General features: G+C 37.9%; 1 protein-coding gene across 3 annotated transcripts in view; it reads left to right on the top strand.

The window, feature by feature from the left end:
• The window catches only part of Phf3 (PHD finger protein 3), a 77,675-nt gene that overhangs the window by 50,955 nt on the left and 13,784 nt on the right, over positions 1 to 12,936 (top strand). For all 3 annotated transcript variants that reach the window (XM_055606222.1, XM_055606214.1, XM_055606204.1), the window contains 5 exons: positions 703 to 1,009; positions 3,985 to 4,168; positions 8,568 to 8,712; positions 8,792 to 8,948; positions 11,381 to 11,497. In XM_055606222.1, the coding sequence (XP_055462197.1) occupies positions 703 to 1,009; positions 3,985 to 4,168; positions 8,568 to 8,712; positions 8,792 to 8,948; positions 11,381 to 11,497 (910 nt within the window). The remainder of the gene's footprint in view (positions 1 to 702; positions 1,010 to 3,984; positions 4,169 to 8,567; positions 8,713 to 8,791; positions 8,949 to 11,380; positions 11,498 to 12,936) is intronic.

Below are 12,936 nucleotides of genomic sequence, written 5' to 3'. Positions count from 1 at the left end.
AAGAGGTTGCAAATACTCTTTAGTGAGCTGCAGCTTGATTCATGAGGTGATTTTTTAGATGGAATCTCTTAGATTAGGATTAAAACCTAGATGTGGGTTTTAATGTTAAGATGGAGTGTTTATTGTGCAGTTGAGTTTATTTCCCAAAACACATACGCATTAAGTAAGAAAATCACCCAAAAGTTAAACATTACTTTGCTGAATCAACATGATACATTGGATCAGAATGATTCAGGTTACATATATACTGGCTACTAGGAGTGAGACTTTATTTTTTCCAATAAGCGCATAGGAGTGAGACTTTTACTCAGATTTTTTCCTTTTTGGACATTTTTTTCAAGTCGAATCTCTTAAGTTTTCTGTAGGATCTCACCTCTGAGTTGGATGGATTGTAGTTAAGATCTCAACTTGTCACTTTCTGTTTTATGCTTTGTTCTGGGATACTTTTATATGGGGAGACCAGTCTTTCTATAAAACCGCCTTGTGTCCTCATTCCTGTGACCAACAGTGCCTTCTCTCTTTTCTGCTAGAGAGGGAAGTCACTAGATTTAAAAGTTACATTTTCATACTCCTTGGAAACTTGCTCCACGTGGAGCTATTGCATACATGGACAGTATGAACAATATCTGAACATGAAATACTATTTTCAGTTGAGATTAAGTGTTTAAAAGAAATGCTTTTTCCCTTTTCTTCCTCCTCCAGGTTTATGGTTGGCTGTGGGAGATGTGATGACTGGTTTCATGGTGACTGTGTTGGGTTAAGTCTTTCTCAAGCACAGCAAATGGGAGAGGAAGACAAAGAATATGTTTGTGTAAGATGCTGTGCTGAAGAAGATAAAAAGACTGACATATTAGACACAGATATTTTGGAAGACCAAACTGCATTTGAAGCCCACAGTGAAGATAAAATGGAGTGTGAAAAGCTCGGGTCATCGAAGCACATAGTAGCCAATGATAAAAACAAATGTGTGGATGATAATGTAAAGCACAAGGTCAAAATTTTAAAACGGGTAAGCTTTCGATATTGTTACTTCAAGAAGTTTGCATGGCTAATGAGGTTGAGCATTTCTTTAAGTGTTTCTCTGCCATTTGATACGCCTCTGCAGAGAATTCTCTCTTTAGCTCTGTACCCCATTTTTTAATTGGATTACTTGTTTTTTTGCAATTTAACTTCTTTAGTTCTTTATATATACTGGATATTAGCCCTCTCAGTTCAGTATCCAAGTAGGTTCCATTGTAATAGGAATAGGGACTGTCTCTGACATGAACTGATTGGCCTGCTCTTTGATTACCTCCCCCTGAGGGGGAAGCAGCATTTCCAGGCCACAGAAGAAGACAATGCAGCCACTCCTGATGAGACCTAATTGACTAGGATCAGAAGGAAGGAAAAGAAGTCCTCCCCTAACAGTGGACTTGGGGAGGGGCATGCATGCAGAGGGTGGAGGAAGGGAGGGATTGGGACAGGAGGAGAGAGGGAACCATGGGGTGATACAAAGTGAATAAAGTGTAATTAATAAAAAAAAAAAAAGAAAAAGAAAAAAATAAGTTTGCATGGACCCAAGTGAAGTTCAGAAATTTCTCCTTCTGGTTTATTTAAAATGTACATTCTTATTTTTTTTTCCTACAAATGAGTTGAACTGAAGGTCTTTTTTTTTTTTTGGTGGGGGGAGGCCTGTTTTGCTGAAAACAGGTGACGTTGGTATATGCAGTTTTTTTGTGCTGTCAAAAAGCAATAGGTTTGAATTTTTGTACAGTGTTTATGTGGCTGTATGAACTACATATTAATTATGCTTACTAAGTTTTAAAATTTTTCAGTCTAAATGTCTGCTAATTCTTTAACCATTTTGTATTATTTTCTTTAAGAATTAACAGAAAAAGTTGTAACCTTTGATCTCATTTGCTTGAAAGCCACTCCTTCCACTTTTCCTGTTGAATTGTGGACTTCTAAAATTGGTTTTCCCTGACCTGGTGTGTGTGTGTGTGTAATTTTTATTTTTCTATATTAATCACAGGTTCTTTACTTTGTATCCCAGCCATAGCCCCCTCCCTCATTCCCTCCCAATCTCACCTTCCCTCCCTTATGTCCTCCCTGTCCCTTTTCAAGTCCACTGATAGGGGAGGTTCTCCTCCCCTTCCATCTGACCCTAGCTTATCAGGTCTCATCAGGACTGGCTGCAGTGTCCTCCTCTGTGGCCTATCAAGGCTGCTTCTCCCCCGGGGGTGGGGAGGTCAAAGAGCCAGCCACTGAGTTCATGTCAGAGACAGTCCTTGTTCCCCTTACTAGGGCCCACTTGGATACTGAGCTACTTTGGGCTACATCCGAGCAGGGGTTCTAGGTTATATCCATACATGGTCCTTGGTTGGAGAAACAGTATCATTAAAGACCCCTGTGCCCGGGGATATTTGGTCCTTGTGGAGCTCCTGTGCTCTCCAGGACATACTAACTCCCCCTTCTTTCATATGATTCCCTGCACTCTGCCGTAGGTTTGGTTATGAGTCTCAGCATCTGCTTTGATACACTGCTAGGTAGAGTCTTTCAGAGGCCCTCTGCTGTAGGCTCCTGTCCTGTTACTTGTTTTCTCCTACATCCAGTGTCCATCCTATTTGTCTTTCTAAGTGAGGTTGATCATCTTACCCTGGGTCCTCCTCCTTTATCTTCTTTAGGTGTACAGATTTTAGTATGTTTATCCTATCTTATAGGTCTAGTATCCACTTATAAGTAAGTATATACCATGTGTATCTTTTTGCTTCTGGGATACCTCACTCAGGACTGACCTGATGTTTTAAATCACCTTCTGAAAGTATTTTTTAAACAAGTTTTAAAACATTTTGTCTTTAAAAGAAGGAAAATAGAAAGGACGCATTATCCTATTCAGTTCAGTTTTCTTTCATTGGCAGGGATATTTCTCATCCTTTATTTGTAGTATAATCCTGCAGAGGAAATAACACAGTGTCAATAAGTGTATAAGAATAAGCAAATATGTCATCTAAAAAGCAAAGAAAACACTGATATTAGAAGTTGAAAGAAGCACTGGAAGCCCTGGTCCAGCCATTCTGATCTGTTAAACTACACATTTCTGGGCGAGAAGCCAAAGCTTCAGTTTGAGAAGGATGGTGAGGGAGCTCAGCTCTGTTTAACAGGTTTTCAGTTTGAGCTTACACGGTAGCTCACAGTTTTCTGTAACTCTAGGGGACCTGACACTTCTTCAGGCCTCCTTATGCACTCGGCATGCATGTGGTGCACTAACATACATGCTGGCAAAGCACTTATGTATAGCAAACGGAAATAAGTCAAAACAAACCCTACCACATTTCTACTCTCAATGTTGAGTCTAGTTAGAAAACTAAAAAAATACGTGAAAAATTAGAGGACTTTTACACTAAAGAAAATAACGTTACCATGTTTATCTTGATACTTTGTGTATCTGTATATGGTTATTCTCCCTGCTTTTTAAGATTAGTGTGTTGTCATTTAATTTCTATGAGAGATCTTCTTTTTCTAGTAGTTCTATGTGAGTTTCCATTTAGTAATGGAGTAACAAGTGCTTTGATGGTATTCATGGGAGCTAGAATTGCCTGTTGACATACTGGGAACTTAACTGTGCTGAAGTTAATGAGACTTACCTGTCCTTTAGGAGTGTTCAGACAAATGCGGACATGAGTTATCCACAATCCCTTCCTTCAATTTTACAGCCAGCTGAGGCCTTTCTGATCTGAGCTCTGTCTTGCTTTCCCTCCTTCATAGGATATTATGTGTTCTGTACACAGTAGGTGCTTAATAGGTTTTGAATGAAAGAGTGAGTCTTCTGTTTTTTAATAATACTAATTTATTTTTGCACATCTTAAAGTACTATAGATGGATTGGAAGGTATTTGGTTTCATACAGATTGTAATGTTAATTAGATTAAATTTCTTTAACTTATATGTTATTGAGGTTTGTTTTTATACTAATTTGTATTTTATGGAAATAAATTATATTTTCCAGGAGTCTGGTGAGGGAAAAACTTCATCCGACAGTAGAGATAATGAAATTAAAAAATGGCAACTAGCTCCTCTTCGCAAGTTGGGGCAACCCGTTTTACCTCGGAGATCATCAGAAGAAAAAAGCGAAAAAATACCAAAAGAATCAACAACTCTTACTTGCACAGTAGAAAAAGCATCAAAATCAGGTAGTAAGACTAATTAAAATATGTACTATATATTTAGTTTATTTCACAGAAGGTTAGTGTATCTTGGAATTTTTTAAAAAAATGAACATTGTGATGACAGATGAAACTTGACTATGTTTGTAATAAAAAACAAAACATTGCTCTCAATATAAGGGATACTAGTTAACTATTAGTGAGGTTAGAAGACCTTAACCTTGCCTTCCTGGCACTTAAATATTAGTGAAGGAAGATAGGCAATAAGTTGACAAGTAAGGAAATGATATCAGAGGCTTTAAGAAAACGTGTGCAAATGAGCCACAGAGTTGCAGTTGGGAGAGCCAAGGAGACTGATAAGGAGGGAGGTAACTTGTGAAATTTGGAAGATACAAAACACTGTGAAGGAGTTAGGTTAGGAGCAGGAGCATAGTGAATGAAGGCTTTCAGGCAGAAGCAGGTGTGGCACTAAGGGTAAGAACATCTGCATGGAGAAAAGGAGGTAAGGAGCATTGAGTAGAGTAGTGTAAGCATGGGAAGAGCACCAGAAGGAAGTCCAAGGGAATCACGGAAGATGATGCAGTATAATTCTGAATGTATGTGAAGTCTCTGGGTTTTATGTAAGGGGGTAATAGATAAGTTTGGTAGTTTCAGACTCTTAGTCCGTAGGAGGAAAAGAGTACACTCATTAGGAGTATGTAACAGTGTCCTGTAAAAGAAATGACAGTAGCTTATTCCCTAGATACAGTGGATGTAGGGGAAGTGTTCGAATTAAGATGGCTTTTACAGTAGAGTTAACAACTTATAATGGGTTAGTCAAAGGCAGATGAAGGAAATGAGATGATTGGATAGAATTTTAGTTTCATTTAATGAGATGAGAAAGAAAAAAAATTGAGAAGGAATGTTAACAAAAACTACGGTTTCAGTCATTAGAACCCTGAAATTTCATTAGATATTCACACAGAGATATTGAGTAAACCTTTAACTAATGAAAGGAGCTGATGATTTTGGGGCTGTTGTATGAATGTGTGGCCCATCAGTCCATGGCTATGCTGTAATGTCAAAGATGCAGGTAAAAAGCAGCTATAGAGAATTTGATAATGGACAGGCAGAAGCAGAGTCCCTAAAATCCCAGCCTGTTTGTCTGTTTTGTTTTAAACGTAGGAATAGGAAAGGATCCAGCAAGGGTGACTTGGGAGGTGGAGGCCTGTGATTTGGGGAGAAGTGTCCTGTAGGGCTGAAAGGGAAGTGACGACCTGTCTCAGCAACTGGCTGAATACGGTATTAAACCTCTGACCTAGCAAAGCAGGTGTCACCCATGGCCTTGGCAATACTGTGGAGAACCATCGGGCAGAGTGTGATGGTGGGGAATCGGAGAGATTCATAGCAAGGACCTCTTGGAAGACATGTGCTGACGGGAGTGTAGTGGGTGTTAGGGTAGAAGGAGGCAAAAGTGGCAGTAGGTTAAGGAATTTTTACCTAAGTAACAGGGTGTGTTCTCTAACGTATATCCTTGATTCCTTGTTGAAAATCAGTTGTTTGTAAATATGTGTTTGTTTATTTGTGTTCTCTGTTCTGTTTCTCAATGCATTTTCTTTTTTGTCAGTAGTTGCTGTATTGGCTAATATTGTAATGATTTCTGCTTTTTAACTCAGGATTGTTTTGGCTATGTGAGATCTTTTGTGGTTCATTATAAATTTTAGAAGTAGTTTTCTTATTTTTGTGGTGAGAATGTCTTTGATATTGTGATAGGAATTGCATTGACTGTAGATCGCTTTTGGTAGGATGAAAATTTTAATGGTATTTTTCAGTTTATAAACAAGCAATGACTTGTATTTTAATTTTAATTTAATATTAATAATATTCTCTGTATTGTTAGTTCTTTTATCACAGTTTTAAGATTTGCTCTTAGGTAAATTTTTCCATGGATATGTTATTTTGTCTGTTAGCAATGAAGTTAATTTACTGATTTTTTTCTAAAGAATTTCATTATTGTTATGTATTTAAAAACATATGTTGCCCCTGCACAGATGTAGCCCATGGCAGTTCAGTGTCCAAGTGGGTTCCATAGTAGTGGGAAAAGGGACTGTCTCTGACATGAACTGATTGGCCTGCTCTTTGATCACCTCCCCCTGAGAGGGGAGCAGATTTACCAGGCCACAGAAAAAGACAATGCAGCCAGTTCGGATGAGACCTGATAGACTAGGATCAGAGGGAAGGGGAGGAGGACCTCCCTTATCAGTGAACTGGGGGAAGGACATGGGTGGGGAAGAGTAAGGGTAGGATTGGGAGTGGGGGAGAGAGGGAGCTACAGGTGGGATACAAACTGAATTAACTGTAATTAAAAAAATAAATTAAAAAAAAAACCAAACATGTTGCACAACTTTGCCAGTTTAATTGGTCCTAAGAGGGTTGGGGTTTTTTTTTTGTTTGTTTGTGTGTTGTTTTATGTATTTCTTTTCATAGCATCATGTCCCCTACAAGAGCAATAATTTCAGCTCTTTTTTGTTCTGTTTTGTCTTAAGATGTCTTTTCCTCAGATTTGAACCTTTTTTGAGTATCGTGTATCCAATAAATTTTCATATTAGGGATGTTCCATCAGTAGTAGAGAATATTGGGTGCAGTAAGAGAGAAAAGCTGGTATAGGTAGAGGTGACTTTGTGATAAACAGAAGTATTAACTGAGAGTGTTTTCTTAATAAAATGTGACATAAATAAATCAAAGTGGAAGATAAGAGGGGAATGTTTTATTAACAGAAGAGAGTTTGAAGTGTCTCAAAAGGCATACCAGAGTTCCTGGGAAAGGATAAATAGGTGAGGGCACAAAATTAAGCTCCCCACTTGTTTAACAGAGAAACTAAGTGCTAAGTATGCAAGGGCGTGCTAATAGTGTGCTAATTAGATTTTTATTGGCAATGTGGTTATGAAGATAGTAAAAGTGATGGATTTAAGAACTGTTAGAATAGTGCGTACATGGAAAATACCACTAGTCATTTAGGAAGCGTAAATCAAAACCGCCGTGGGATGCAGTTTGACTTTCTAGGTGTGGCTACTGTGGGAAGGACTGAAGGTGAGTATACTACCTAAGCGTCTGTCAGCTGCTGCATGCTGTGTACACAGCGGAGTCCTCCTCTTCCTATCTGTGGAGTTTAAAATGTTGATTTCGTAGAAGCTAAGAGGAGAACAACGGTCACATCAGCTGGTGGTTGCCAGGGGGTGGACACAGTTGGATAGGGAAATCTCAGAAAATGGGCCAAGTTACAAGCAAGGAGCTCTGGTATATTATTTACACAGGAGGTGACTTTAGATAATAATTATATATGTTTCAAAAGTTGAGAAGGAGTTTGTTTATTCTTTTTGAAATAGGGTTTCTCAATGCAGTCTTGGCTGTGCTAGACTCATGTTGTAGACCATGCTGGCTTCATGCTCACAGAGGTCTACCTGCCTCTGCCTTCTTGAGTGCTGGGATGAAAGGTGTGCACCACCACGTCCAGTTTAGACGGTTAAATGTGTTCATCTGTAGAAGTAATATATGATGAGACACATGTAAGCTGATTTATACATTATATGCTGATTATCTGCATCACAATACGCTCCAGGAGTAAGGACAGTTGGAATATAGCAAATTCATTTCTAAAGACTTATCTTTATTAGTTTCTAATGATGTGTATGTGTGCATGTCAGTGTGTGGGTGTGTGCATGTAAGTGCAGGTGTCCCTGGAAGCCAGAGGTGTCAGATTACCCCACCTACCCCCACGCCAGAGTTGCAGGTGATTTATGGGTGGCCTGATGTGGGTGCTGCATACCAGAATCTGGTCTTCTAGAAGAGCAGTACATGCTCTTAACCAGTGAGCCATATTTCAGTCTACCTGGAATGATTTTTTTTTTTTTGAATGGCAACAAATAGAAACAAAAAGAATTATTTAGTTGAGAAGATTCCAGAATAAATGAGCTTATGTCAAAGTAGTAGGCTGTTTGACATTGAGATTTTAAAGATGTATGAAAATTAGTAATGTCAGAAAGAAGAACCAATGGAGGGAGTTAGCATTCAGCTAACATGCCAAACACAAGGCATAATAAGCCCAGACTGCTCTATAACTCATCAATCAGATCATTAACTTACGAGTTAGGAATTTTGGGTCAGATTTCCTCAATAGCTTTTTAAAGGTGCAGTAGTATATGAAGAATAAGTATCTATGAAACCTGTATTGAAATGAGTGCATACAGTTTATGGCTTTAGAAGCACTCTTTGATCACTGAACATTTTAATTAGCTCTTTAGCACCAGGACTATTTGAATAATGGACTGTGGGCTCTGGCATTATTTCTAAATAGTGCTTAGTCTGTTTTGGTTTAAACTTACCTCATGCGTTATAAAGAAAGTGTCTTTTAAAACAGTTTAAAAGTTTAGCTACTTTTTAAAATTAGGTACTCATGAGAAGCAAGAGACAAAAAAGAAGAAAGTTGAAAAGAGCGGACCTAATGTGCACCCCCCTGCTGCTGCTTCCAAGCCTTCTGCAGATCAGATCAGACAGAGCGTCCGGCATTCTCTAAAAGACATTCTTATGAGAAGGTAACGTGTTGCTATCGTGGACGGTTGAATGGCATGTGCTCCATGTACTTGAAAATAATTGAATTGTTTTCATTTTAAGACTTACAGACTCAAATTTGAAGGTCCCAGAGGAAAAGGCAGCAAAGGTTGCCACAAAAATTGAAAAAGAACTTTTCTCTTTTTTTCGAGACACAGACGCCAAGTATAAGAATAAATATAGAAGCTTGATGTTCAATCTAAAAGACCCTAAAAACAGTGTAAGTTATTTGTTTTGTCTATGAATTTTCTTAAACTTCATTTTGTAAGAGTGTGTATGTGTGGCACCCATATACTTTGGTTCATTTGTCAGAGGACAACTTTCAGGAGCCATTTCTCTCTCCAGTATGAGTCCAGAGAATTGAAGTTAGGTCATCAAGCTTGCCGGCAAGCACCTTTATTTACCCACTGGTAAATAAAGTCATCTCACTGGTCTTGTAAGTGTTTATGCTTGCAACTTTGCTGAATAGGGATTTAAGAATGCTATAAAATAGCTCTTCAGTTTTCTAATTGGAGTGAGACTATAGATTTGCCTCCTGATTTAGACTCCACAAATATGTTCTGCAAGAGGTCTGTAGTTTGAGTACATTTCTAAATAGCTGTGAATGTGATGATGTGTGTCACATTGTGAAAATGTGGAGCACCCCTAGGTAGCTCAGACAACATCCTGTGTTTGCTTTGCTTACAGTGCTGGGATTCAACTCAGGCCCTCATGTCACAGAGTTTGTTCTCTACAGCTGAGCCCCTTTTCTCACTAAGAACATAATTGTTGACTGGCAGGGAAGGGGGAGCAGGGTCTTGAACTTAGATGTAGCTCAGGATGATTTTAAAGTCATGGTTCTTGTACCTCCAACTCCTGAGCACTCAGATTACAGGCTTGAAGCACATTGCTTAACTTACCTGTCTCTGGACAACTGAAGAAGATAGCATTTTAATAAAATCTTTTGCTACTAATTTTGAATCCTATACATTAGTGTGTAGTGAGTCTGTTGAACCACTTATCTGGATTTATGTGCATTTTTTTTTCCTTTACTGTCTCTTGCATAGCCCAGTTGAATGAATAAAAAATACATTCCTAAGTAATCTTCAAAATCTCTGATAAGCCTAATATTTTAATATAAACTTGTAAGTAGAACTGTGCTTACTCAAAACCTAAGTCACATTTAGTTACAAACTAAAAACAAAAATCCATGCCTGGTGGTACATGCTTCATAGCACAGCAGTCTGTGAAATCTGAGTTAGAGAGATCATTTAAGCCGTGAATTCCCAGACAGCCTGAGCAGCATAGTGAGACTTTCTCCTTACCCCCAGAAAAGTATTTTAAAATATTTTTACTAAATTAAACAGGACTTTATTTTAAAATTTATTTTAGCCATGGAGTAAACATTATTGCTCGCAATTATTGTTTAGGATTTCTTGTTTTAGACTTAGCAAAAATCTGAAAGTTGTGTGTTTGTGTTGTATGTGTGCATGTATGTATATTTGTGTGTGTGTTTACACACAAAGTTCTATACTGTATACACCAAGCAAAAGCTATACAGTGAACACTTTTGAGTTCTAAATATTACTTTTGTATGTTATATTTGCTTAGGTCCATTGTTACGTATAACAAATATGTACACATCTCTTAATATGTTAAGTAAGTAGCAAGGGTTAAGTGTCATATGACACTTACCAAGTGCTGATCCAGGAAGAAGTCATCATTGGGTGATACAGTCATTGTGCATCCATCAGAGCATTTCACGTAGACCAAGGCACCTAAGCCATCATCTCTCTCACTAAGCAGTAATAGCTTAATTGTATAGCAGTGTTTGTGTACACTGTCAGTGCCAAAACTGTTATGTCACACACAGCTTTACACGGAATCATGTATGGGGTATTACACACAGTAAAATAGTACATCATTGGCAGTTTAAACATTCAAAGACTTAAAGTACTTCGGAAGTAATAGTTAGGAGCAGCAATATTTGATTGAAGTATTTTCAACAACTATTTATTGAAGAAAAATCTACGTTGTATAGTCTTTCATGAGCCGAGAACTTTTTGAAATATATACTCCAGAAACTTTCCTCAGTAATCAGGTGAAGATTATTTTCCCTGCAGTTAGTTCTTTGCTGTGGTTTTCACTCAGTCCTGGAGGATTCAGTTATAAAAATCTCTAAAATCAGAAATATCACTGTATAGATAAAAGCTTTTTATTCAGTGCCTTACTATAAATGGAGTAGTTATAATTTGTCCTGGGGTAGACTTTATACAGTTTATTTTTAATGAACAGATTTTATTGTACTGGCTTTTTCATGTTAATTTTTTTTTGTGTTTTTTTTTTTTTTTTTTTTGTGGGGGGGTGTGTGTGCCCAGAATCTTAACAGGATGTTACTGTATAGCTGGTTTTATGATTCATCCTCTACCTTAGTCTCAGGATAGAGTGCTGGGATTACACCTGTGGCCAGCACGCTGCCATCAAGTTGAATTTTATATAGGATATGTTTTACTCTTCCAGAATATAAAGCTGCTAGGCTGAGTGTACTAGGGTATATATAAATTATATTAAGTATTCATAAGCAGGAGTCAAAGTTTATGTATTGGAAGTTCACAGAGGACAGCCTTCTTTTGTTTCTAAATGTTTGTGTCTTTTCATTTTTAAATCCTGTAGATACTATTTAAGAAAGTACTGAAAGGAGAAGTAACCCCTGATCATCTTATAAGGATGAGTCCAGAAGAGCTAGCCTCTAAAGAGTTAGCTGCATGGAGACGAAGGGAGAACAGACACGTAAGGACATCTGTAACTTTGTGTTCGCCTTGGCTAACAAAGCATTTTTAACCATGGGGACAAACTATACCAAGATCAGTCAATACAGAGTGCAAGTAAAGCAGGCTTTTTATTCTTTCAATGCCTATTTTCTACACCCATCCCCACTTTTCTCCCCTTTCCTTTCCTCTCCCCTCTCTTCTGGCTGGGGTCAAGTGATCTTACATTAGCATTTTCAGTTGCTGAGACTACTGGCAGACTACTTAACTTTTTTTTTTTTTTTAAAAGATTCCATTATTTTTATTTTATCCATGAATGCTTTGCCTGTATGTGTGTATTTCCTGTGCACGTCTTGCCCACAGAAGAGGGCATAGGTCTTTACTTTTCTTACTGTGCTGAAACACCAGGACCAAAGCAACTTGAGGAGGAAAGGATTTGTTGGGTTTACATATCCTGAGTCATAGTCCATTGAGGGAAACCAAGACACGAACTCAAGCAGGGCAGGAACCTGGGGATAGGAGCTGATGCAGAGCCCATGGAGTGGTACTGCTTACTGGCTTGCTCCTATGGCTTGTTCAGCCTGCTTTCAAATAGAACGCAGGACCATCCGCCCCGGGGTGTCCCATTACATTGTGTTTCTGCAGTGGGGCTGGGCCCTCTCCCCTTCATCACTACTTAAGAAAATGTTCTGCAAGCTTGTCTGCATACAGCCTTATCTTGTGGAAGCATTTTCTCTATTGGGGTTCCCTCCTCTCAGATGACTGTAGCTTGTGTCAAGTTTATATAAAAATAGCCAGCACAGCTTTGGATCCTAGAAAACTAGAGTTACAAACAATTGTGAGCCTTCACACAGGTTCTGGGAACTGAACGTAGGTCCTGAGAATTGAACTCAGATCTTATGTAAGAGCCGCAAATGCCCTTAACCTTTGAGCCTCTTAGTCGCTGCTTCCTGAATTCTTATATTCTATTTGTCTCTGCATGTTTTGTTTTCATTTTTTCTAATCACCAGATTATAGAATTACTTTATGATTTGTTACTGGCAAATCAGAACAATTGGAAAATAATTGTTAACCAGCCTATGCTCTCAGTAGCTAGTTTGTATTTATGAACATTAAAGTTTTAACAAATTAAATGGTTTAATTCTAAAACATTGTAAAACTTTAGAATCCTTTGCTGTCAAGTTTAATGGGCAAAATTTCTGAAGAAAGCCAGGAAGATAACTTGAATTGCCATGTGTAAATATGCATAGAAATACTGTTATATTTATATGGCACTATCTTAGATCGAACTGGAGTGTTGTAATATGTATACCATATAATTTTTTTAAATAAAAATTTCTCAAAGTCACAACTGCCAAGAATTTTTAAGTTCAGATTTAAGCTTGCAGTGCCTTTATTAAAGAATAACTTAAAAGGTCTTTCATTTTTTTCGTTTTTTAAGGAATTTCATTGTATAGTCCA

This window comes from Psammomys obesus, unplaced genomic scaffold (genome assembly GCF_907164565.1).
Source record: "Psammomys obesus unplaced genomic scaffold, mPsaObe1.curated_primary_1811, whole genome shotgun sequence".
Taxonomy (NCBI): domain Eukaryota; kingdom Metazoa; phylum Chordata; class Mammalia; order Rodentia; family Muridae; genus Psammomys; species Psammomys obesus.
This window is presented reverse-complemented; position numbering and strand designations above follow the sequence as displayed.